Source organism: Bubalus bubalis, chromosome 11, assembly GCF_019923935.1.
Source record: "Bubalus bubalis isolate 160015118507 breed Murrah chromosome 11, NDDB_SH_1, whole genome shotgun sequence".
In the NCBI taxonomy this organism is placed as follows: Eukaryota; Metazoa; Chordata; class Mammalia; order Artiodactyla; family Bovidae; genus Bubalus; species Bubalus bubalis.
The window spans coordinates 81,074,156-81,100,228 of record NC_059167.1 but is presented as its reverse complement, the minus strand read 5'-3'; the positions used below and the strand labels follow the sequence as shown (position 1 = coordinate 81,100,228).

Sequence of the window (26,073 nt, the reverse complement as noted above, 5' to 3'; positions counted from 1 at the left end):
TTTTGATATGATGTGATGAAAATGGCCACTCTACCTCTGTGATCTTCCTCCCCCAAACCCATAACCCCAGTCTAATGAAAAACCCCATCAGACAAATTCCAGTGGAGAGATGTCCTTCAGTATACCTAACCAGTATTCCTCAAAACTATCAAGGTCATCAAAAATAAGGAGCACCTGAGAAACTGTCACCGCCAAGAGGAGCCTAAGCAGACATGAGAACTATATGTAATATGGTATCCTGGATGGGATGGCGGGACAAAGAGAAGACATTAGGTAAAAACTAAGAAAATCTAAATACGGACTTTAGTTAATAATAATAATAATACATCAATTCTGGTCCACCAATAGTAATAAATGTATCACACTAATGTTAAGATGTTAATAATAGAGAAAGCTGTAGGAAGACATGAGAGAGCTGGCTGTGCTGTACTACCTGCTCAATATTTCTATAATTCTAAAACTGTTTTAAGAAATAACGTCTAGTAATAAGAAGAAGATAGGATAAAAGTACCTCCAATTCTTAAGCTTCATAGGCATTTTCTTATTTCTTTAGTTTTCTAAGCTTTATCTTTTTTTTTTTTTTTTAAGCTTTATCTTTTGGGGGCACGCACTAAATACATTGCACCCAGGACTCCTTATAGCTTATCCTATCCATACCCATTCCGTATTTCTCAGAACTCTGATCCCCCACGGGCTACGGTCATCTCATCCAGTCTCGTGGCTAGTCACTACCTCTCGTCTGGCGATTTCCAAATCTCGTCTGGTTCAGATCACTATTCATCCAACTCTCTATTACACAGCGCCCCCTAGGCGTCAAATTCAGCATTTCCAAACCGAAACCCTGATTCTCCCTAAAAGAGCTTCTCACTTCCTGTAGCACTCAAAGAGGCCAAAATCTTGGGCTTCACCCACAGACTTCCCTTTATCAGGCTTCCTGTCAGTCGGTCACTAAGTGATCTCCTGCCTCGGGCCTTTCGTATTGTGTTCTCTATCCATCCTCGCTGCCAGGCCCTCAACACCGCTGGGCCCCTGCCTTCAGGTTCTCTTTCTCCTCCCTATATCTTTCTTGGCTTCATTCTTTTCCATCCCTGTAGCAGCTGTTCACAAAGGAAAATGTAGAGATTCTCTCAAAAGGAAAATGTTGAGATTCTCTCAGGTCTTCGCCAGGCTGTTCATAACTCCTCTCCACTGTAATTCCTCACCATGAGTTTGTTTGTTTGTTTTTTTCCTTCCTATCTTAGTGTGTGTTTAGATATTTATTTACTTTTTGTTTGTTTGAAATATAGAATAGAAAGGAATTGGTGGCTAAATTGCCACAATCTATTTAAAAATATACTAAGGCCCACACAAAGCCCAGTTTAGTCATTACTTTAATTTTCTCAGGATTTTGAAGGACCTAAGTAGAGACACAGGAACCACCTTTGAATTAGGCAATGGAAAAAGCTGACATAAAATGGCTGCAGAAAGCAATAAAATTATGAGCTAAAAATGAGGGTAAGAGGAGATTATAAGGAAATTTAGAAAGGGAAGAACGGGAGACTTCCAAAATACTGCTTATGACAGTATTGCATGGGATGCAACAAAAACGCACGCGTCCCACCGAGCCAGCCAGGAGTCGAACCTGGAATCTTCTGATCCGTAGTCAGACGCGTTATCCATTGCGCCACTGGCCCCGAGACGGCTGTGGTGGCCCCAATGATGACACTTCAAGCTTATACTGCAGGGCTTCATGGGACGTGTAGTCTCTGCACGGAGTTCTACGAGTACCCGAAGCATTATGGGAGATTAAATTCGTCAAGAACCAGACCCTGAGATTGGTGATTTTTCCGAAGCCTCGCCGTACGTCACTGTGCAGCCCGCGGATTGGCGAGAAGAGCCACTCCCCACCCCTCCTCCTCCAGCTCCAGAGCCGTGGGAGACGCTCTGGTTGTTAAGGTGAAACGTCCCGCCTTCTGGGGGCTTTTTTCCGGCTTTGTGATTGGCTGCTAGCTTCAGGGAATCTCGGCGTGGATTGCGCGAGGGAAAAGATGGCGGCGATGGCGGTCGGTGGTGCCGGTGGAAGCCGCGTGTCCAGCGGGAGGGACCTGAATTGCGTCCCCGAAATAGCTGACACACTGGGGGCTGTGGCCAAGCAGGGGTGAGGGCCTGGACCTCTGCGAGCTGAATGCGGGGTCCGAACTCGGGGACCGAGAGGGACAGACCAGTCATCCCCGAGAGGCAGGGGTGAGGGGGTCGAAGTGGATGAGACCAGGGCGGGAGAAACCATTTAGTCCTTCGGGAGGAGAAGCCTCGGGCCCTGGAGCTTGAGAGGAGGGCGGGAAACTTATTGGGGGCGTGTGGTCACTGAACCCCAAAGTCGGAGGAGTTATCAGGTAAACTCAAAAAGGGGGCGTAGAGACCTCCAGGGCCCTGGAGAGCGAGATTACCGTATGAGATTGGGAGACATAGGAGGTTAGGGAGAGGAGAGCTAAACCTTGACGGGGGATACTTGGGCAGTACTGCTGCCGATCTGGATGTGACAGTCTCGGAAAACCAGTGACAGCAGAGTAGAAAGTCCACGTGGTGTGGATATTCATCTTTTCTCTTAACTCATCTTTTCCATGGCTGTGTCCTGGCGAGAAATTGAGGCACAGTGCAGCGGAAGTGATATGCCCCAAGGTTGGCTGAATTCAGCAGTCTAGTCGGGTCGCTGGTGGCAGCTGAAAGGGTTGTGCAGAATCAAGAGAGCCAGTCCAATTACTTGGATCTCTGGGCACTGCTGCTGTCTTTACATGACGATTCTGGGTCTGTCGCGGTTGTAGGTTTGATTTCCTCTGCATGCCTGTGTTCCACCCGCGTTTCAAGAGGGAATTCACTCAGGAACCTGCTAAGAGTCGGCCGGGCCCCCAGACACGATCAGACCTACTGCTGTCAGGAAGGGGTAGGGAGCATCCCACATGCCCCTTAATTATTAGAGGCAGTAACAACTTATGCTTTATCAGTGCCTTCCTCCTCTTCCTTTCTTGACTTGGATATATTGGTTCACCCCACGGATATAGATAACTCGTGTTCTCTGCTTACCTACCTACTAAAAGCCTTAGTTCCCTATTCTGTCAGGCTCTCCTGTATCTGTGATAGAAAAAGACTTTGTCTTTCATCTCTAACTCTATTCCCTGTTAAGAACTAGAAATTGAATGAGTAAAGTGCTGAACCTTATTTAGTCTTTGTCTTTCTTGGGTGGGGGAGTGCAGACTGGAATACACTAATTGTGGGAAAGCTTTCTCCATGGATTCGTCCAGACTCAAAAGTGGAGAAGATACGCAGGAACTCTGAGGCGGTAAGACTGACCTCTTCACTGACTCTAAATATCTGTAAACAAGCTGGGTGGGGAGAGCACTTTTTCCCTACTCTGTAACTTAGTAAATTTGATATAATGCAATTAAAGCTATTTGAGCTGCTAGCTCTTAACTTTATCCTTTTAATCTCTATTCCAGGCTATGTTACAGGAGCTGAATTTTGGGGCATATTTGGGTCTTCCAGCTTTCCTGCTGCCCCTAAATCAGGAAGATAACACGAACTTGGCGAGAGTTTTGACCAATCACATCCATACTGGCCACCACTCCTCCATGGTATGGCGAGGGCTTCCTTTCCTGCTGCATATTATGATAGTCAGGCTGTGCTAAGTATCTTCTGGTTCCTAGCCATTCAGTAAAGGGTGCATTTGGGAGAATTGAAATGTCAGTACTGCCTACCCACAATAAGAGTGGTAAGCAAAGTATTATAAAACGTACAGAATATCAGTTATTTCCCGCAACTTCCAGAGATAAAAGACAACATATAATCACAACTTGGGAAAAGGATATAAGGGGATTAGCTTGAAATCTGGATCAAGATCTTTTTAATTGAAGGAAGCTTTCTGGACCCAATGGGTTCAAAACAGTTGTAAATAGGGTGTTGAACCTATTTATTATTCATGTGCAGTTCTGGATGCGGGTGCCATTGGTGGCACCAGAGGACCTGAGAGATGATATAATTGAGAACGCACCAACTTCACACACAGAGGAGTACAGTGGAGAGGAGAAGACATGGATGTGGTATGTTTCCTTTTGCCGCCATATCTAGGGTGGAGGGAAGTACAGAGTGGAACCTGTAGGAAGGTCTCCCTGAGGTGTGGTGATTGGTGGGCCATATGTATTTGATGGGCTTCCCTGGTGGCTCAGACAGTAAATGGTCTGCCTGCAATGCCGGAGACCTGGGTTCAATCCCTAGGTCAGGAAGATCCCCTGGAAAAGGAATTGGCAAACCACTCTAGTATTCTTGTCTGGAAAATTCCATGGACAGAGGAGCCTGGAGGGCTGCACTCCATGGGGTCATAAAGAGTTGAACATGACTGAGCCACTAACTTCTGTGTTTTGACTCTGCACAGGTGGCACAACTTCCGGACCTTGTGTGATTACAGCAAGAGGATTGCAGTGGGTAAGTCCACAAAGATCCTGGGATAGGTTATCTTTCTCTGAAGTCCTGTGACTAAAAATCAGGAGTCTCATGTATACTTGGCTGCTGGAGCATACTTTCTCCATGCTTTAGTCTGACTTGCTCTTAAGGAGGAGACAGATCTTGATTCTGGCCTGTGTGATTGACAGGTCTTTGTTTTCCCTTTTGTAGCTCTTGAAATTGGTGCTGACCTCCCATCTAATCATGTCATTGATCGTTGGCTTGGGGAGCCCATCAAAGCAGCCATTCTCCCCACTAGCATTTTCCTGACCAATAAGAAGGGATTTCCTGTTCTTTCTAAGATGCACCAGAGGCTGATCTTCCGACTTCTCAAGGTGTGTAGTGGAAGGGTTCTAAAGGTGTTCCAGCTAATCTTGTTTTACTCATATACGTGTGATGGGATTTTTTTTTTTTTGTTTTTTTTTCCTTTGTGGGGCTGACTCTTCCTCTCTAATTTCTGGAGTGCAGTTTCAGCAAAGTTGGGGGCCTTGAGAACAAAAGAACAAATAGCAGTAGAAGCCCCAGAAACATTTCAAAAGGAATCGGGTATCATGAGAACTTTGCAGAAAGTTTGATCTAAGAAGTTCCAGCAATGATTCATGGGGTCCCTTGTGCCAGGTGATGCTTATGTGGTATAGGAGGGCTCTTGGTGCTTTTGTTGGTATTCAGAGGTATTTGGTGATCTGGGCCTTATTTTATGCTGGAGCTCTTTGACCATAAGCTTCAATAATACCCTCTTGGTTCAAGGACTGTGTCTGATGGTCTTACTTATTCTCACAGTTGGAGGTACAGTTCATCATCACAGGCACCAACCACCACTCAGAGAAGGAGTTCTGCTCCTACCTCCAATACTTGGAATACCTGAGCCAGAACCGACCTCCACCCAATGCCTATGAACTCTTTGCCAAGGGCTATGAAGATTACCTGCAGTCCCCACTCCAGGTGGGTCTGAAGTGCACTAAGAGGATGGAGGTGGGGAGAGGAAATGTATCTTGAGAGCAGGTACCATAAAATCTCACTGGAGCTCAGGGGACAGTAGGAAGGTTTTGGTATTCTGGTGCACTGTCCTTGCCAAAAAGTGGCTAACTTACTCTGTCTTTTTCGTCTCATTCATCAGCCACTGATGGATAACCTGGAATCTCAGACATACGAAGTGTTTGAAAAGGACCCCATCAAATACTCTCAGTACCAGCAGGTACAGTGTGGGTCTCAGTATCAGGCAAAGGGCTGGGATGACCTGGGTGAAGATGGCATTATAGCCACAGGGTCTTCCCTCCTGCCCCCCAGGCCATCTATAAATGTCTGTTAGATCGAGTGCCAGAGGAAGAGAAGGACACCAACATCCAGTGAGTGCTCTCTGCCTGATTCCCAGAGATGTGTGTGCCTGCCTTTCTACATGTACAGTCAGCTTGACTGCTCCCTCTGTTTCTTAGAGTGCTGATGGTGCTGGGAGCAGGCCGGGGGCCCCTGGTGAATGCTTCCCTGCGGGCCGCCAAGCAGGCTGACCGGCGGATAAAGCTGTACGCTGTGGAGAAGAACCCAAATGCTGTGGTGACGTGAGTAGCAACCTTGATGCTGGGAAGTTTGGCCCCAGTGCCAGTTTTCTTTCTCCTCCTGACTCGTTTTATCTGTTTCAGGCTGGAGAACTGGCAGTTTGAAGAATGGGGAAGCCAGGTGACAGTAGTCTCATCGGACATGCGGGAGTGGGTGGCTCCAGAGAAAGCAGATATCATTGTCAGTGAGCTTCTGGGGTCCTTTGCTGATAATGAACTGTCACCTGAGTGCCTGGATGGAGCCCAGCACTTCCTAAAAGGTGCCTCCAGGCTGGGGTGTACTGAATAAGGGGATTGGATTATCAACTGGGAAGGCTCTGGGGTTGGGCAGGGGTGGGTGTGGCAGCAGCTTAGAAGAGGTTACAGAGTTTAGGGGAGGCAGGGCAGACTTGGGTCAGTGTCCTTAGCAAGTGACACAATCTCCCTGAACCTCAGGTGTGGGTGTTCACATCTGTAAAATGAGGGGAGTGGACCAGAGCAGAAACTTTTAAAAACTATTTAGTCATTTATGGCTGTGCTGGGTCTCCGTTGCTGCATGGACTTTTCTCTAGTCGGGGAGAGCGGGGGCTACTCTCTAGTTGCCATGCATGGGCTTCTCATTGCAGTGGCTTCTGCTGCAGTGCACAGGTTCTGGGGCGCGTGGGCTCAGTAGTTGTGGTGCATGGGCTTAGTTCCTCCTCTGCATGTGGGATCTTTCCAGATCAGGGATCGAACCCATGTCTTCTGCATTGGCAGATGGACTCTTTACCACTGAGCCACCAGGAAAGCCCCCAGAGCAGAGATTCTTAGTCTGAGATCTGTGGACTTCCTGAACTGCCATGATATGTACCTTGGATTTAGCTTTCATCACTAGCTCAAAGGAAAGAAAGTTAAGGACCATTAGATTAGAATACTTTGGGTTCCTTCCAGTTTTACTCTTATGTGACTCTAAATTAACCTGCAAGTAGAATGCTTTAGGGCATGAACACAGGGCAGGGTGGCCTGGGAATGTGACACATGGAGCTGCCTGGGTCTCTTTTGATGTGGGAGGTCTGGGCCTTCAGTACAGATGCACCATTTCCATCCCCTGGGAAGTAATGTGCCCCTTCTGCTCTGCAGATGATGGCGTGAGCATTCCTGGGGAGTACACCTCCTTTTTAGCTCCCATCTCCTCCTCCAAGCTATACAATGAGGTCCGAGCCTGTCGGGAAAAGGACCGTGACCCTGAGGTAAAGAGCCACTCTCTTCTGGTGGTCTCTTCTCTCTTTAATGCTTTTCTTTTTCTCTGTCAGCATAACTGTTTTCTTCCACTGGAGGAGATAAAGAGGTGAAGGAGTTGGGGATGTGGGAAAGTAACTGAAGTGAAACTACGTTTTTATCTTTGTCCATGTCGTTAGAGCTTGGGCTGCATTCCCTGAGGAATTAGGTAGCGCTCGCCTGTCTTCTTCAGATATCATTTTTTCTCTCTTGGGACAGGCCCAGTTTGAGATGCCTTATGTGGTACGACTGCACAATTTCCACCAGCTGTCTGCACCCCAGCCCTGTTTTACCTTCAGCCATCCTAACAGAGGTGGGTTCCTGCATGGCTGTCCTCTGACTGAATGGGGAGCTCACCTCCCTGGTTTCTTCCCTTGCTCTCCTGGGTCTATCTGGCCTCTTATCTAGGCTTCCTTTCCTGGTTCCTGCTTATGCTTTACCAAGTTGTCTACGGTTTCTGGTTCCTCATCACCCACACAGCTCTTCCCTGACAGATCCTATGATTGACAACAATCGCTACTGTACCTTGGAGTTTCCTGTGGAGGTGAACACAGTGCTGCATGGTTTTGCAGGCTACTTTGAGACTGTGCTTTATCAGGACATCACTCTGAGTGAGTGTCTGGGGCAGTGGATGGGGGTTTAAGAGTATGCTACCTGGGCAGCTTATGTATTTAATACATGTTGCATTTAGAGTCACAAGGTACTGAGCAATCAGTGAATGGAGATCTTTGATGACTTGTTTCCACGTTTACAGATGAGACTGTCCTCAACCTAGGCAAAAAACTGTCACGGAGACCTCATTTTGTTGTTGTTGTTAATTTTTATTGGAATATAGTTAAAACAATGTTGTGTTAGTTTCAGGTGTACAGCAATCAGTTATTCTCAATTTTTATCATTATTTTGTCCACTTAGGTATCCGTCCAGAGACTCACTCTCCTGGGATGTTTTCATGGTTTCCCATCCTCTTCCCCATTAAGGTAGGTCTCACCTTAAGGCTCCTCGGGTTAAAAAGTAACTTACGGCATTGATGTTCTGCCCCTTTCCTCCTCCCAGGATAACGCTTGGCTGTGACCCTTGTTCTGTGGCTCTCACGTGCAGTTGTAGATGTTGGGATATTTGCAGTGGCCTTCCACCTGGCTTCCCACACCTACTTAGGCTGTTCTTCTGTCCATTCTGTACCTGGAGCAAGAGTCTTCTTTTAAAAGCACAAATGTGATCCTGTCTCTCTCTCCTGCTTTTAAAACCCTTCAATATCTTTCCAGTTCCCTTAGGATAAAGTCTGTTTTGGCACATGGCATGTGGGATCTTAGTTCCCTGACCAGGGCTTGAACCCACGCTCCACACAGTGGAAGTGCAGAGTCTTAACCACTGGACCGCCAGAGAAGTCCCAGGATAAAGTCTTAAATCTTCCTTAGACTTGGTGTGATCTAGTTTTCACCTGCCTTTGCAGCTGCTGTCCTTTGTTTACATTGCTTCAGTCCTTGGACCTTCTTTTGGTTCCTCTAATACCCCATGTTCTTTCCTGCCTCAGGGTTTCACATCTTTGTCCTCTGCCTATAAAGTTCTTGACTCATTTTCTGACCCAGGTGACTTTATCTTCCAGGTCTTATTAGACATTCTTATTGTCAGATAATTTTCCCTGACCTCATAGACTAGGTTAGCATTACTTTTCATAGGTACTGTCCCTGTTCACAGCATTCATCCTACTTTTGATTATTTGTTCAGTGTCAGATTGTTCAGTTCTGATTATTTGTTCTGATAGATTTCAAACCTCATGAGGGTTGGAATGTTATGTTTGATCATTATCTCCACACTTAGCTTAGTACCTTGCCATGTAAAATTTATTAGCTCCACCCTGAACCTCCCTATCTTTCTTCTTATAGCAGCCCATTACTGTGCGTGAAGGCCAGACCATCTGTGTACGTTTCTGGCGATGCAGCAACTCTAAGAAGGTGTGGTATGAGTGGGCTGTGACGGCACCGGTCTGCTCTGCTATTCACAACCCCACAGGCCGCTCTTACACCATTGGCCTCTAGCCCTGCCTGCAAGTGTCTGGAGCCTTGGAAGCAGCTGCAGATTCTGTTCCTGTAGCACAGAAGGTGCAGTACACCATGGGCTCTGATTTGCCGTGCCCATCAGAGAGGAACATTTCAGTCTGCTTTCCTACCTTACGTCAAGATGGCAAAGGAGGAGAATTGTGGGGCTCACGCCACCTATCTGTGAAGACTTCAGGCCTGAGCATGAGGAATTCATGTTGGATCTGTGGCTACTCCAACAGGCATTCAGCCTCAAGGGCTCCCTGGGATAGCTCTGAGAACATGTGTATTGAACAAATTTTCAGCCGTCTTCCCTGTCCATCTATGTTCCTATTTTGATGGTTTTGTGTAAGGAGGAAATACAAATAAAATGAGGTTATGGTCTTTCCTGCTCCAACTCTGCTGCCCCCTGCCTCTGCTGCTTCAACTGTTACTTACGCATATTCAGATCTTTGCTCTTATCCAGTACTTGAAGGGGCCTAGATTTATTTCCTATTTAAGAAGCTTAGTGGTGACTCTTGGACTCCCAGGTACAAGCCTTTCTGACCAGCTACAGAGAGGTCTTGTCCTTTAGGACCTGGTTAGGTTCTTTTCTGGGGAGGAGGCATGGAGTTTGCTGCCACGGAGAGAGATGGGGTAGTGAGTGAAGCCAGCTTCCCTTCCACCTTCCTGAGCTGCTGCACTACCAGCTCCTCTGTTACCTCTTGGGAGTGTTAACTGGAAGTCATCCACACTTCTCCAGCAAGAAGCCATTTATTTTGTTTGGATAAAAACACAGGATTAGAGTTTGAAGTCCTAAGAGGTAATCTAGTTCAAGTCTACATTTTTACAGAAAAGGAATTGGTATAATGATAAAAAGTTAATATTCAAATCAGTACTCAAACGGTTCCTGTGAGTTCATGGCCGTCTCCCATGTTTTAATCAGCTACGTTTTTGGCAGCTGTATTAGGCAGTTGTCTCTGGGAGTTCTGGAGGCTCCTGGAATGTGAGGGTGGACGTCAGATAGACGGCTGAGTACAGCTGCACCCAGTCACCTGAGAAACTGCCTGAAGTTTACCCTTGCAGTGGGAGCTGTTGGGGGCACTGATTTCAACTGAAAAGTATATGAGATGTGGAAGATAAACCTGTCACAGACTTGAGGTCCAAGCGCTGAGGGCAGGAGGCAGCGGTTGGGAAGGTTGTACAGACAGAATGGGGGATGTGGAGCTCAACACCCCTCCCCTAGGGAAGCAAGTGCAGTTGCTCTCCACAATGCTGTTCTGGATAAGCCCGACTTGAGCTCCTTGGCAAATCAGTAAGGATGGGCAAGGACCTCAACTGCACCTCATTACCTCGCGGTGTTCGCCCAGACTACCACTGTGCTGGGAGCTGGGAAGGACGGTTCTGTCTCAGTTCTCTGACCGGTTTCCCCGCCTTCCGCAAATCGTTTAACCAATGAGAGCAATAGGCGGGTACCTAAGGACGTTTCTGCTTTCCTTGAGTCCCGGCAAGGTTAACCAATCAATGGGAACTTGACTGTTGCTAAGAGACCTTTGAGTTTGGCTCCACCCACACTTAGGATTTTAGCCAATGAAAATCTGTACTTTGGACTGTTGCCGCGAAACCAGCGAGATAAATTCCAGCGGCCGACTGTCTCGGCGCCTGCGCAGATTGGGGAAGGTTCTGGAAGATAGTGGGGCTGCCGCCATTTTGCGGGAAGAGGAGCGGCTCCGGCTCTAGTGCTGCTTTTACTGCCGAGTCTCTGGAAGATAGCGGTGCTTCGTGTACCCCGCCACACCCAAAGGAACAGGGGGAACCGGGACCCCCGCTGCGGGGACCCGGAACTGGTAAGAAACCCCGAAACCGGGTTCCCCCCGCAACGTCACCTGTGCGTGACGTTGCCGCGCGGCCCCTCCCCTTGACGTCACAGGCAGAAAATGGAGTCGAGAGCAGAGTCAGGTAGACTTTTAAAATAAAAAAAAAATTAAAAAAAAAAAAAAGTTTTTGTTTATTTTGACCTGGAACTGTTCGCTGCCTAACTAGTCACTGGCACGATTTTAGGAATCGGCACCCTCGTGGCTGTATCCTTAAGCGATGAAGATGTTTCAAGGATCCGAATGACTGGTCTCTTGGTCCCCGTAGCCCTGACGTTCAGGGTGTTCCACACTGTGGAGGGAGCATCGACCTACCGCGGTCTCAGAGGACTCGTGGGATCCGTTTTCAACCCCTAGTGGCGCCAGAGAGAGATGAGGGAATTGAGCTTTCTTCCTCAGTCTTCCTTATGTGAAAGACTTACGTTCACTATGTTGGCGGCTCTGCCCACATACTCCGTGGCGGTAGAGGAGCATAGGGGGGCCACAGAGGAGGTTTTAGCATCGGGACGCTGGCCCTCACAGAGATGCTGCCAGTTACTTACTTGTAGGACCGTTTTTTGAAGCGTGGCCTTGGTTTGTTACACATGGGAATGTTTTTGTCTTTCTCACTGTTCTTGTGCTTAATTAAGCTGTCTTCAGTTTGGAGATGTTTGTGCCCAGCTCAGTGACCAGACCCAGGAGGTGGCGCTGCCCCTCACCCCTGGGACTCCAGCGTTTGGTGAATGAATTCTGTCTCATTGGGACTGACTATATTTTCGCTCTCCTGTGGCCCGGCTGCATTGGGGCCTAAGTGCTGCCTTGGGTCTAGTCTGTGCTGTGACAAGGTCCACGCAATATCATGATGGTGTGTCCCTAATGCAATTTTTGGAGCAGGGTTGGAAGAAAGCAGTATAATGTTTTAAGATATGGTATTGAATGGACTTTGACCCATAAGTTAGAACTTGAAGAGTTCGAAAACTCTGGACCTGAAAGCGCACAAGTGTTTGGTACTTTATGGCAGCCTACTCTAGTGTTCTTGCCTGGAGAATCCCAGGGACGGGGGAGCCTGGTGGGCTGCCGTCTATGGGGTCGCACAGAGTCGGACACGACTGAAGCGATTTAGCAGCAGCAGCAGCAGCAGAAAGATAGACTAAACCCAGCAAGATTCCAAGTTTCAAAGTGTGCTAGTGTTTTATATATGTGTGTTTCTAAATATATCCATTCATTTGTTTCTTAGGTCTGAAAACTTTATTCCACACGTAGGGGTTCCTTTGTCAACTTATGCGAAAGTTGTTGCATATCTTAAGTTATCCTTGCACAGTACTAGCACTCAACAAAGAGCAGTGCTTGAAACTAGAAAGGCAGGCTATAAAAAACAAAGAGGAGTGTTATGACACTTAGAAAATTTGTATAGACTTGGCAGTCAAATGACTGAAAAGAACAGAGTTTGTAGATCAAAAACTTATTTATAGAGCCATTTTTTCCCCCACCATAGGTCAGATAGCATATATTAAAATCAGCCTGGTTCCTAATATTTTGAAGCATATACTGTATTTTTTTTTTTTTTTGAAGCATATACTATTGTGAATTGGTTATCTATATAAGCCACACAATAAGATGTGACTAATGAGACTGATTCTTTTCATATACCTATAAGGACATTAATTCTCCAGATGAGTGTATATTTAAAAATAGACATCTTGGCATGCTGTGTACTTTTCTTTTTTAAGAAATTTCCTTTTAAGTTTAAGTTACAAGCCACATGAGAGAGTGGTAACCTGAACATTAGAGTCAGAAGACTTCTGATCAAGGATCAGCTCCTCCATTTGAGCTTTGTGACTTTGGGCTGTTCACAGAACCTCCATTTTTTCATCTGTGCATTAGATCCAGTATTGCCTGTAGCATATGTTACCATTGATTACTAAATAAATGTAAGATAAGAGATTGAGTTCACTGGTTTTTAGACACCTATTTGATTTTGGTTTGGTTTCTATTTTAAGCCTTAAATTTGGGTCCAACTAAGTTTAATGTTGGCCGCTTCCAAGAATCTTACCTTTGTAACATGTTTAGCATAGTGCCCAGCAATGTCAGGTACTACAACTGATAAATATGATTACTTTTATTAAATCATCAAAATAGGCTGTGGACTCTGTCTCCAGTCAAGACAGCATGATTGGATGATGCATTAGCTGCTTTAAAAAGCTGCTTTTACATATCTTGTGTATATGGAAAGTCTTAATTATAATTAGCCTCTGCATAGAAATTCTTCAGATTAGTTTTTTTTTTTTTTTTTTTTCAGTTTTATTAAGATATCAGTGACATAGAATAAAACTATACATGTTAAGGTGTACACTTTGGTGGTGTAATTATTTTGAGATTTATCTGTGTTACATATTTTGATAATTTTGGAGCAGTAATCTTTTAATAATTTATCCTGTTGATTTCGTTTGGTATCTTCTGTTTTTATTTGACAGACCTGTGACAAACAGACTTGAGAAAGACCATTGCTAAATATCAGAGCTTGGGGTAGGCGAGAAGTCCTACTGTATGTGTCGAGACAGAAATGCTTCAGAGTGGGACTGGTTAAGCCATCTTAATCACAGTCTTTTTGAAGTACCCAAACTCTAGTTGGTGTTGTACAGAAAATGCTTAATGATGAATCCCCTCATTTTTGTGTGTTTGGGTCAGGCATGTGGGGAAAAGCTTAGGACAAATCTGCATTATTCTGGTATTACTTTGTCTTGCTTTTAATTTTTATTCTTGTAGTCTTACCTTTTTAATGGAATATGTGCCAATTTAAGTTTAAAGCAATTATTTTTTCAGAATTTTGAATAGTGGAATGGAGGCCAAGTGCCCACTATAAATAGTAAGTATGAGTACCTGCATTTTCTTTTAACAGGAAAAGGAAGGACCATATTATATTTTGTCTCTCCCTAGACATCTAATTTTCTTCTAGACCCTGACCGTTTATGAGCCACAAAGCAGAACTAGTTCAGATCTGTAAGATGCAAAAATAAATGTAGGGTAAACAACAGCTGGTAAGATGTTTGCTTTGGAGTTCGAGAAACAAAACTGTATATTCTGATGTCTGTTTCTTCAAAGGGGGAGGGAATGTGGGGTGCCGGAAGGGAAGGAAAAATATAAATGAGGTTCTTATGTATCGATATCTTTTCCCCAGATCTGCTACAATGGCATCCGATGACTTTGATATAGTGATTGAGGCCATGCTGGAGGCTCCCTATAAAAAAGAGGAGGTAATATTCCCTATCTCACTCTTGGAATTGGGTTAGTAAGAAAAAGCAGTTGTGGCTCATCAGTTTCAATGTTTTAGGAATTTTCTTTCTCTGTTCATTTATTATGTACAGTGGCTATTCATGAAAGGTATAATCTTTCAGTAGTCACTGCTAGAGACCAGTACTCAAAGGCCATACTTGCAGAAAGGGCCCCGAAAACTGGGGGTGAGGGGGCAACATAAAGTTGGGATGGGAACCCTTTGCTCACAGCTGTCAGTGACGCAGAAGAAAGTTGCTACATCTCAGACGTAACTCATTTCTCACTCTCCTGGGAAATAGGTGTTGGTGGAATGAACACATGTTGGATAACTAATGTTTGACATTAAAATCTCATCTCTTCTTTTTGGGTAGTTTCCATCCTTCTCTTACTCTCTTTGTTAGGAGATCTAGGTGCTCAGAAACTGTTAAGATAATTGAGAGTTTTAATTTCATGAGCTTTCTTGTCCACTTTTGTTCTTTCCTTGCCCAATGGAATCTGTGTGTCTGCCACCTGATGCCTTGTGGCATTTTCCTGGTGAACCCCTTAGGATGGGCAGCAAAGGAAAGAGGCTAAAAAGGACAGTCCCAGCAACACGACCAACAGCACCAGCAGCATTGACACCAGTGGCTGTGGTACCGACGGGAGCAGCGTCACTGATGGGACCAGTGCCACCAATGGGAATGGCACGAGTGGGGAGGCAAGCAAGTAAGTGTGGCATGGGGAAAGTGGGTTGGCCACTTGGGGAGGGAAAACAGCTTTGTCCATTATAGAAACAGCTGGAACAGAGAGGTGGTTGTTCATAAGACTTTCTACTTGAGTAATGGCTCCACTGGGTTATGGGAATAATGGTGATTTGGTGTAATGATCTTCCAGTGTAGACTTGTGGATCAGTCCCAGTTTTGATGTATTTCATTTGAATAAAATAACAAAAGGATCTCTGATTTGAAAACACCAGATACTGTTCTGTTCCATGGAGGGGAAATGGCCATTTCATATACCTGACAGTGTTCAGGGCTGTTTGTAAACTGATGTCATACCATTGTCATGAACTCCTGCCATACTGTCTTCTAGATTTTGGTCTTTTGCTGGTTTTTTTTCCACCCTAGCCTCACTGTCATTTGGTTTCCTTGGGAGAGATAATGAAACCTCTGTAATAAGAGTTGATACTTTCTCACAGGAAGAAGAGGAGTCAGAGCCATAGTAAAAGCAGGGAGAGAAAACGCAGGTCAGTCATTCTGGGGACACTTGGGTTTTGAGAGTTATAAATGGAAAGATACCAGGGAAAGCTATACATGAAAGGCCAGAGGAGGTTGGTTGGTTTTTTAAGGAACTTAATATTCATTTTTATCCATAGTCGTAGTCGAGACCAGGATCGTCACAGGCGGAAAAATAGTCGGAGCCGAAGTCGAGATCGGCAGCGTCGCCACCGCAGCCGTAGCTGGGATCGTCGACATAGTAGTGAGTCACGAAGTCGAGACTGGCGTCGTGAGGATCGTGTACACTACAGGAGTCCACCGCTTGCCGCTGGGTATCACCTTTGCTAATAAGATCACCTTTGTATTCTGGGTAAAACCAAGTGCACCGTGGTCCCTGCTTAAGGGTGCCTGTATCCTGTTGTTGGGATGGGCAGGAGACCCAGTTACTGGAGGGGTGATACTCAGAACTTGCATGTGTGATGAGGTACTGTAATCTTTTTTTCTCGTGGTGGAAGACTCAGCACTGGGCCAATGTGAATAGAGGTGGTTTTCAGTTTTGTTGTTCTCTGTTCTGTAGGCATAGGTATGGACACAGTAAGAGTCCTCATTTCAGAGAGAAGAGCCCAGTCAGGTGAGTTGATAATGAGCACTCTTTCAGGGACTGTGAATTATGAATAAAAAGTGGTTTGAGGCAAACCACAGGAATGTGTAGATCTTGAGGGCAGCTGAAGAAAGATGACCAAGTATTGGGAGGGACGGTCTCAGCAGTTGTGCTCTGCAGGGAGCCCGTTGACAACCTGAGTCCAGAGGAGCGGGACGCCCGCACGGTGTTCTGCATGCAGTTAGCTGCCCGCATTCGGCCTCGAGACCTGGAGGACTTTTTCTCTGCTGTTGGCAAGGTAACCCTCTTCTCCCTCTTAGTTAGCTTGGGGTAGCCTGTCTTCTATCCATCCCCCTTTATGCCCAACTCAGGATTTCCGTTCTGCCCTGGATAGGTTCGAGATGTCCGTATCATCTCAGATCGGAACTCACGTCGGTCTAAAGGCATTGCCTATGTAGAATTCTGTGAGATACAGTCTGTGCCGCTGGCCATTGGGCTGACTGGGCAGCGGCTGCTAGGAGTGCCTATCATTGTACAGGCCTCACAGGTGAGCAGCCTGAGAAATGGACTTGAGAAGATGGAGTTGAATGTGGTAGGTGTGAGCGTAACCTATCATTTCCTCCTTCCACAGGCTGAGAAAAACCGCCTGGCAGCCATGGCCAATAATCTGCAGAAGGGCAGTGGTGGACCAATGCGCCTTTATGTGGGCTCCCTACACTTCAATATCACCGAGGACATGCTCCGGGGCATCTTTGAGCCCTTTGGCAAAGTGAGTAGAAAGAGAGGGGAACCTCTGAAGAGAGTTGGGAAAAGTGGGGAGGGTGAGTGTACCTCCTCATCTGTCTGATCATGGTTAACCCACTGCATGTTTCATAAGGGCCATGTGGGTCCCTCCTGGGAAAGTTGGCTCCATCTCTGTATTCTTACTGCTCAGGAGATAAATTAGGCACTGTGAAATCAAATAGTGGGGTCCAGATTAAGTAAGATGAGTCAGCAAAAGTGTTTTAGAAAGAAATGGCTTTTGTCTCTCTTTTTAAAATGATTTGGAGAGATATAATAGGTTGGTTAGAAAGATAGAGGTGTTTAGAACAATCTAAATAGGGGACTTTCCTGGTGGTTCAGTTGCTAAGACTCTGTGCTTCCACTGCACAGGGCACAGATCACAGATTCCATCCCTGGTGGAGAAACTAAGGTCCTATGTTACACATGCTATGCATAGCACAGCCGAAAAAAAGTCTGGGTAGGAAAGATCAAAGGTGTGGCTTAGCTAGAAGATTGTTATTTCTCTTTATTTTGCAGATTGATAATATTGTCTTGATGAAGGACTCAGAAACAGGCCGTTCCAAAGGTTATGGTTTTATTACGGTGAGTCTCTAGTCTTTAACTTTTAATTTTAGTTTAGGTTTGTCCACTTGTCTGATTTTGTAGCTCAGCTTCATCCTCCTCCCGTAGGAACGGTCTTAATGACCCATAAACCCTGCTGCCTGAAGCTTGGACTAGCCTTCTGCCCTTTGAGATGAATGCATTGCTTGAGATCTTGGCTTTGCTCCCACACTCTGTCAGTGGCACTGGTATGGGGTGTCCAGGAGTTCAACCAGCTTCCCTGGTGCTACAACTTGCTCTTTGGGTAATAGTAATAATTCCAGGCTGCAGCTGAGGTTGGGGGATGAGGGAGGTCAGGTATGGGCTTTATTGTAGATGTGTGTTATAGATTTGGTATATTTTCATGATGAGGTGGGAATAAGAAGTTATATACTTCCCTCTGTTGCTACCCTGATTGAAGCAGTTTCTCCACTGAAAAATACTTTCATATTTAAATACTATCGTAGGGAAAATAGTGAGGCCACCTAATAGTGGGCAAGTCTCACCTTTTCCTGACACTCCAACAAAACTGTCTCCCATAACTGGTTCTTCCATGTGACTCCAGGCTGAGGACTGGTTGCCAGCCACAAAGTCTGATAGAAGCTGCTATGTTCTGGGCTCAATCCAGGCAGCCTACACCCCCACAGTTGCCTGCAGGGCAGAGGGGAGGTAGGTTATGTTCTACCATGGGAATTGCTCATCACAGAAGTATCCAGTAAAAGCAAGCCACCTACATACACCACCTGCCTAGGAACTGTCATTACCACGTGCCAGGCCCTAGGGCAGGTAATACCAGAGTAAATAAAGCCAGCTGTGAGGTTCACGGTGGCAAGTACCTTTTTTAGCTCCACACGTGACTCAGATTCAGAAAGGTTCCTCTGGCATCTTTCTGCCCTTGTGTTACTGCCTTTTAGGTCAACACCCTTGACACATAAACAGCAGATTAGGAATCCTCATTATGTCAGGCTGCTGCTGAAAGGGACTAGAGAGTTAGAGGCCCTGTGGCCAGTAGGCCAGAGAAGTGGGGTGGGAGTGGGAATGCAATCTTGCTTTCAGTACCAGGCTGTGTGCCCTCTTGAGGCCGTGCCTTTCCTAGTTCTTGACTAAGGACTGAAACTTACTAGTCCTGAGGGCTGAAGTGAAACTCAGGAGCCTTGGATCTCAGCCTGTATTACTTCCATCTGATATATACCCATTTGTGAAACAGCCAGTCAGGCGAAGTTCCCTACAGATAACACACTGTTAGGTTCTTAGTGGAGCTGGAAGATTGAAAAGTGATTGCCCTTGAGTCAGCTGGAAAGGGTTCTTGTCAGAGAACCATTTGGGAGGATGGGATCCTAGGTGACATTCCTTGGGAAAGAAAAGTTTGAGCCACAATAAGCATGTGATTTTCTTGGGACATTAGGACTAGGGAGTGTTCGTGGGGCTTTGAGAGCATGTCTGTGGCCAGGAGGTACCTGATACGGCCTGGATTTCTTGTAGTTCTCTGACTCAGAGTGTGCCCGACGGGCCTTGGAACAGTTGAATGGCTTTGAGCTTGCTGGTCGACCTATGAGGATTGGCCACGTGACCGAGCGACCGGATGGTGGCACAGATATCACTTTTCCTGATGGAGACCAGGAGCTAGACCTGGGATCAGTGGGTGGACATTTGCAGCTCATGGCCAGGTTGGCAGAAGGTAGGTTTCTTTGTGGAGTGAAGAACGTGGGGTTGAGTTTTACATTTAGGGTTAGGACTTAACCCCGTCTCTTCTTTCCCTCTGAGGCTCTGGAATCCAGCTGCCAACCACTACTGCTGCTGCCGCTGCTGTGGCCCAAGCTGCTGCTGCTCAAGCTGCTGCCCTGCAATTGAATGGAGCAGTTCCCCTGGGTGCCCTGAACCCAGCGGCCCTGACTGGTAGACTTGAACTTGGGGAAGGGAGAGAAGGGTTAGGCCTGGAAGGCAGGAATACTCTGCTAACTCTCCGTGCCTCTCTGTTCCAGCTCTGAGTCCGGCCCTGAACCTCGCCTCCCAGGCAATTGCCTCCCAGTGCTTCCAGCTTTCCAGCCTCTTTACCCCCCAAACCATGTGAGTCACAAGGCCCAACTCGCATCAGTGTTTATAGTTATTTTCTTTCCTTCAGCTTCTATTTACATCTTCTCCTTGCCACAGGTAAATTAGTGGCTCGGTCCACTGCCTCCCTGTGCCTCTGGGTCCTGCCACTCCCTGCTCCACATCTACCCTTCCATGGCCCCTTCTCTCCGTTTTGTGGACCAAGCCATTCTGAGGGCATGAACACTGACGGTGGGGGAACTGGGGCCCCCCTTAGGCACCAAGAAGGGCTCCTACCCACCACAGCCCTGGTGGGAATAGACTCTGCTGATCAAAGCTGCTGATCGAAGAGAACAGCATCTTCATTTGCATTGAACATCTGTTTCTCTGTGTTCATCATCTCCTGGGATGACCTTCATTGTCCTTCCCAACCACCTCTTACTGATTCTTCGAGTCCTACCCCTTTGGGAAGGCCATAGGGCATTAACTGAGGAAACTAACTGCTCTTCTTCTGTACCTTTATCCTGCAATCTGTCACAGAAATCCCCTGAAACCTCTGGTTTGTGAGGACTTTGGAGTGTGAGGGGTTGAACCTTGCTGCTACAGGGCCCTGGAAGGTAGTGCGGACGTGTGCGTTGGGAAGCCTGCCTTAGACCTCACCTTGGGGCCAGAACTGCTTCTGTGGGCTCAGGATCTTGCTGGGAGGTGCAGGAATAATCTGCCAGCCATTTTGGATGTCTTTGGGGGCATTCAGGAGTTTAATGAAAGATCGGGTACCTTTCTGGTACCATCCAGCTTTGTGTAGTTGTCTTTTCCTTTGGCCCAGGGTGGGAGTATGGAGGGGAGACTGCTTCTCTCCACCACTTCCCTGGGCCTCTGGAGACTGGGCTCAGGCCCAGCTGTTAAAGCCACTCTTGTCCCCTCGCTGGACACACATGAGCCCTTCTCACTGGATTTTATACCCTGTGTCTGTGTACATAAATATAAATAATATATATATATATATAAACTTTGTACAAAAGGCATGTCCCACTGTTGTGGCGGCTGCTGCCCATATGTGTGTGGTCTCAGTCCGTTAGTGTGTCTGTCTGATGTTAACTTCTGAGCCAACGCCACAAATGGTTCTTGGGATATAAAACATTTGTAATGTCATTGTGTTTTCTTTCCTTAATTTTTAAAAAATCTGATCTTTTGGAAGAAAAACAGACAAGACACACACCCTGTCTGTATCTGCTTTATACTCCCATGGTCTTCATGCCCTGTGGTCTCCACCTCTGTCTTTATCTTAATTATCTCTAAACATACCTGCCCATTGGACAGACTCTCCAGCTCTGGCTCTACCTGGGGACAGATCTTGCCTTTCTACCAGATGGCAGTGTGACAGTAGCACATTCTGCCCTTCTTCTGAGGGCGGGGGGGGGTGGGGGTGGGGGGGTTGTGATCCTGAGAAGCGTAAGTACTAAAGAAGCCTCCTCAGCTCACCATTCTTATCCTCTTGATCTCTGTGGCCTGCCTTTGGACCTCTTTGTGTAGAAATCCAATCTAGTATCCAAAGGGGTTTGGGCATTATACATCAGGGCTCCCCTAGGCCTTAGGTCTGTAATTGTTCGTCCTTTCAGTCCCCTCAACTCTTGTTTCCCGTATGGCTCAGCCTGGGACAACACAGGCCTGGGCTGATCCATGCATTCCAGGGAGCTGAGTGTTCTAGGCATGGCCTTACCAAAGGTGAGGCACACCTTCCTCTGCCTGCTTTGTAAGGCTTAGGACAGGGGGCAAGCCCAGAGCCTGGGTCACCAACTGCGGACCAGCCAAGAGAAGAAGGTCTGAGGTTCCAGGGACAGAGCTGAACCTCAGACCTGTCTTCCTCCTGTGGGCCTCCTCCATTCTTTACTGGTCTCTATGGCAACAATGTTAAGGCTTTATTGTCATGCTAAAAATATGGATAATTGCTGCTAGGTTTTTTAATTTGTCAGTTAAGGCTTCTAAACAGAGTGCTGGTTTTTTGGTGGTGAGCTTCTGAGGTTGCTCTTGACACTGAAGTGTTAAGTACATGAAACCTACTTGTGGCACAGAATGCCACTGGGACTCCGGAGGGATTTCTAGACTGCTGCAACCTCACCCACTGTCACCCCTACCCCCTCCTTATCCTTGTTTGCTCTCTGGACCTGAAGAAGGGAAGGAGGCTGCATTATTTTTAGGTAGGAGCAGCTGGCTGTGGCCCAGTCCCCATGTAGTTATTGATTGGGATGCTAATGCATCCTGAGCTCAGTACAGACTATTTGTATACATCATCCTAAGGTTGTGGACCAGGTCTCCTCATGGCAGTCTCAAATGCCTTCAGACTACAAGTACCCACAGGCCTTGCCTCCTGCCTCAGGTGGCCCAATCACTACTCAGTTTCCTTATATTTCCATGCCTGGCTGTGTTGCCTTCCTGCACTGTGGGTCCTTCCACCTCAGTTCTTCCTTGCTCTCAGATCCTCATGTAACATTTTGCAGGAGAAAGACAAGGATGAAAGTAAGGGGATGTCTAAGACAACTTCTGTTCTAGTGTTAACCCATGTAAGGTGACAACATCTAATGGGTGACAGTGTCACTGCCTGTGACTCAAGGCCTTCTTATTATTCATAACTATAGGGGGTGGTTGGAGTGTAGAGAAGGGGGCAGTAGATAACCCCTTAGCTCAGCCTAATGTAAAGAAGCCTCCCTCAACCTCCTGCCTGAGCATGGTGGCTAAGGTGAGAGGAGAGATGAGACTGTTCAAATCCTTTCCCAGTGCAGTTACGATTTCCCCACCAATCCTCAGCTCTAAAGGGGATTTTCATCTGACTTTTGGCTTACAGCTTCCACTTTTGTCTTCTCTGAGGCAGCCCTGTTCTTTAAACTGCTGTATTCTTGACATTGGGATTCATCCTATTTCCTTCTTAGACTCTAACCACTCCTAGATGTGAGCTACCATGGAAGCAGTGCTGTGACTTACGAACCTTAAGTCTTTGCGTTTTGCACTTACGAAAAAGGGAAATGAACTAATAAAAACTTAAAGGAAGATACTCTGTCATAGCCCCTCTTTTCTCTTCAAATCTGGTGTGAATCAGGAAGTGTTACTTGGACAGTGAGAAGAGGCTATCCTGGCTGTGAAAAGTGAGTGGTGGGAGGTAGTTAACAATAATGAGAATTTATATTTATGCAGCATTTATTGTGGGTTAGGCATTGCTCTAATCATTTTAGTCATTTAATCCTCACAAGGACTCTCTGAAGTATTCTTCTATCATCTTCACTTTGTCACTGAGGAAACTGACACCCAAAAGGTTAACTAACTTGTCCCTCGATTATGTAATTAACAAGTCTGGGATCCCAGTCCAGACAGTCGAGCTTCAGATCCCTTGATCTTAACCTGCTTCTCAGCATCACTGTGAAAGCCAAAGCCTCGGAGTCATGGGGAAGTGTCACTTTTTCTGTCTCTATATCCATACTTCTCAGTATGTCTTGACTTTTTCCACTCCATGTCTACTGTCTTGTTCTTTCTTGTCTTACACTGTCTTATTCTTTCTGCTGGTCAAAAATCCTGCTCTTTAAGATTCTGATGTTTTCCTAGTTGAAGTTTATTTTCCTTTCAGTATTCTTGGTCCTATTATAGTTCTTATTCTGACTTTATTTACAGTTCTTTGTAAACTGTTACTCGGTGGTTATATCTTGATGAAGTCAACCATAGATGTGTTATTTTCATTATTGTTGTCTTTGCACATATTTTATATCTGTTGAGTTAAATTAATCCCCTCTCAGTTCAAGTCAGACCTAGGCTTCCCAAAAGCTATCCCCTGTAGCCTGCTTAGCTCAGCAGCCTCTTCCATTTCTTCCTCACCCTTCTAAAAGAGAAGGCAGCTTTACTCTTTTTGGGGTTACCATGGTAGCCTATGATGCTTTCTGTCTAAAGTGCTGCTACCACCATCAGAGACTGATGTTTCCTTGGCAACCAGGTGAAGTCAGTAGGCATGAGCTGAATGCAGGAAAGGAACTCTGGTCTGAGAAGCTGTGTATCTGAATTTTCTGGCTTCAATTATCCCCTCTTCCCTCCCAACTTTTATACACTATATCCAGAATTGATTGCTCTCAATATGTGTTCTTGATTGAAAGAGCTCTGTGTGAGGTGAAGTAGACCAATTAACTCAGGTCATGTGAGGAGATGGAGGCAAGAAAAGATCTGATCAAAGATCACTTTTAAAAGTTGGATGAATTTTCTTGGCTTTCCCAGATGATCTGCTCTCAAGAGCCCTTAAGGAATTGGCTGGAGTTACTGGAGACCCATTAAGCAGTTATTTTTGAGGGCATTGGGTGGATGAGGTGCATGAAGATTGTAAAGGAGCTAGTCAGTGCTGGATTGCAAAAGAAGGGAAACAATGACCTTGGCAATCAGAGAACTTGTCAGATTTGCCAGTATTCCAGAAAGGATGGGAACTTCAATCAGCTTTCAAGCATCTTGAAACCTGCTTGTTTAAAATGAGTGGTGCTGAGAATCTGCCTCCTCCTCCCACTTCCTAGACCTGACCAAGACAGGGTACCTCCACCCTGCAGCAGAAATATCATACCGTGGAACACCACCATGTGGTTCAGATCTCTCTCCTGCCACAAACCAGCTGAGTCAGCTTGGGTGTTACTTCACTTCTGCAACTCAGACTCCTCACCTGTAGAAAGGAAATGATTACAAAAGTTCCTGTTGCAGGCATGTCCTGAGGATTCATTGAAATGATGCATGGAGAGGGCTTAGAACTGGCTGGTTTGTCCTCATTCCCATTCCTGGGAATGTCTCCACACTTGGCTTTCTACCTGCTTCAGCCTCAGAGAATGCTCGAGATTTACAGGGGGTGATAGGGCCCTACCGATGACAGGGCAGTGATGAAAATAAACCTGAACTGTTCTGGGTTTAAGTACCAGGCTCACAAGGCCCCGGGTCACCCACAGTCAGGCTAGCTTTCAGGAAAACCAGTCATCCCACTGGTCCAATCTCCTTTTATACTTGAATACTCTACAATGGGATTACAACCAGATGGCTTTGGAAAATCAAGGTGAGTCCCTCAGGTACCTTCAGGATACCTAGCACCCTCTGCTTGGTCTGGGTTGGAAAAATCCCAGAGCATTCTCTGTTACCGTCCTTTGTAAACTGCCCTCCTAATCTCCCCCAAGCATTCCTATAGCACCTGTCTTTCTTGGTTTCCAGAGCCTAACTCTACCTGCTCTGGCAGTTCAGAGTAAGTATTTTAAATCAGCATTGGTCCTCTGCCTAAGGTTATAATTGGAACAAAAAAATGGGAAACTAGTATAAGACCATCCTTAGGCTAAAGTTGCCAATCTTCCCCTCAATACTCCCCAATAAAGAAATCCAATAATGGGTCTCGTGAGTCCTGTGGGAGGTATGTTGGACTCTGTGGACCGCAACTTAAACGTGTATGCCCAGAGCAGGCTATGCTTTGAGAGATTCGAACATTACATGGTGCCTGAATAAGGGGCCGGACACAGGTTGCCAAAAAACATTACTTCCCTATACTCCAATAAAAATTTTAAATAATTTTTTTTTTAAAAAGCATAATTTTCACTGCTCACTTGTTTACTTACGAAGATATTTGCATTTTATCTAGCCTTCATCACATCTTGTAGGATGTGGGATCTTAGTTCCCTGGCCAGGGATTGAACCCATGCACCCTGCAGTGAGAGTGGAGTTTTAACCACTGAACCACCGTTATCCTCATTTTAAATTGGGAGAGCTGAGGTTCAGAAAGACAGGAGAGGTTAATAGTGACTTTCTCCATAGACTTCTGAGTGCCAGCTAAAAAGGCTTGCATAGCTCCATCAAATTTGTATTCACACCTGGAGTTTACATGGTCTCTAGGTTGTAAAGGCATGACATCAAGACTCAAATTCCTTGAGTATATCCATCTGAGAGCCCCCGGATGATAGAGGACTAAGAAGCAGGATGCTCTTAATCTGGCTTTGGGGCCCTTTTACAACTTGGATGCACCATCCCCCCCAAATTGTGCTCTGTTCTATACAATGAGGGTCTCTGCCTCATCATGTGGCAGGCTGCCCACCATTTCTTTTGTACATTTTCTCATGTGGTTTTGCCACAAGGTGTTTCTTTTCCTTCTTTCCCCCTTCTATCTACAGCCTATGTATAACCTTCAAGGCCCAGTTCCTAATATATGTGTTCCAAATGTTCTTTTTCTTTCATTCAGACTTCTTAGAGTGCTTGTTACAGCCTGCAGTTAGAATGTGGTGTAGTTTGCTGCTGCTCCGGCCGTGTCAGTGCTTCCTCCACCTGGTCTCTGCTCTCCAGCACGATTGTAAGCTGCCTGCGGGCAGGGATAGCGTCTTGTTTTCTCCGTAAGGCCCACCGCAATGACTTGCATATACAGTACTTGAGTGGAACAAGCATTTGTAGATTAAAGATTAAAAAGTCCAGGAAAATTTTACTTAGACTGATGCAGAT

At 46.1% G+C, this 26,073-nt stretch overlaps 2 protein-coding genes and 1 non-coding gene across 11 annotated transcripts; 2 read left to right on the top strand and 1 right to left on the bottom strand.

Annotated features, from left to right (window-relative positions):
• Positions 1 to 1,600: 1,600 nt before the first annotated feature.
• On the bottom strand, positions 1,601 to 1,673 carry TRNAR-ACG. The gene has a single exon. It is a non-coding gene; the product is annotated as a tRNA-Arg (tRNA).
• Positions 1,674 to 1,981: 308 nt separating this feature from the next.
• PRMT5 (protein arginine methyltransferase 5) lies at positions 1,982 to 9,695 on the top strand. Of its 3 annotated transcripts, none has more exons than XM_006066497.4 (17): positions 1,982 to 2,137; positions 2,802 to 2,920; positions 3,231 to 3,316; positions 3,474 to 3,608; positions 3,961 to 4,073; positions 4,406 to 4,455; positions 4,645 to 4,808; positions 5,254 to 5,415; positions 5,591 to 5,668; positions 5,761 to 5,819; positions 5,907 to 6,029; positions 6,111 to 6,286; positions 7,125 to 7,234; positions 7,482 to 7,575; positions 7,757 to 7,873; positions 8,175 to 8,239; positions 9,146 to 9,695. In XM_006066497.4, exons 1-17 carry the CDS (start codon positions 2,028 to 2,030, stop codon positions 9,296 to 9,298), a joined length of 1,914 nt encoding a protein of 637 aa, XP_006066559.1. In that variant the 5' UTR covers positions 1,982 to 2,027; the 3' UTR covers positions 9,299 to 9,695. The 3 variants fall into 3 exon arrangements, with proteins under 3 accessions (XP_006066559.1, XP_025151850.1, XP_006066560.1); XM_006066498.4 differs by having other exon boundaries at positions 2,087 to 2,223; XM_025296065.3 differs by lacking the exon at positions 2,802 to 2,920 and having other exon boundaries at positions 2,008 to 2,137.
• Positions 9,696 to 10,695: 1,000 nt separating this feature from the next.
• Positions 10,696 to 26,056, top strand: RBM23 (RNA binding motif protein 23). 7 transcript variants are annotated; one of them, XM_006066504.4, is made up of 14 exons: positions 10,870 to 11,124; positions 14,309 to 14,384; positions 14,951 to 15,108; positions 15,581 to 15,628; positions 15,758 to 15,931; positions 16,177 to 16,230; positions 16,381 to 16,498; positions 16,595 to 16,747; positions 16,832 to 16,969; positions 17,500 to 17,565; positions 19,045 to 19,240; positions 19,327 to 19,458; positions 19,545 to 19,629; positions 25,820 to 26,056. In XM_006066504.4, exons 2-14 carry the CDS (start codon positions 14,319 to 14,321, stop codon positions 25,851 to 25,853), a joined length of 1,422 nt encoding a protein of 473 aa, XP_006066566.3. In that variant the 5' UTR covers positions 10,870 to 11,124; positions 14,309 to 14,318; the 3' UTR covers positions 25,854 to 26,056. The 7 variants fall into 7 exon arrangements, with proteins under 7 accessions (XP_006066570.3, XP_025151853.3, XP_025151855.3 ...); XM_006066506.4 differs by lacking the exon at positions 25,820 to 26,056 and adding an exon at positions 19,714 to 20,745 and having other exon boundaries at positions 10,892 to 11,124; XM_025296068.3 differs by lacking the exon at positions 15,581 to 15,628 and having other exon boundaries at positions 10,728 to 11,124.
• Positions 26,057 to 26,073: the final 17 nt, after the last annotated feature.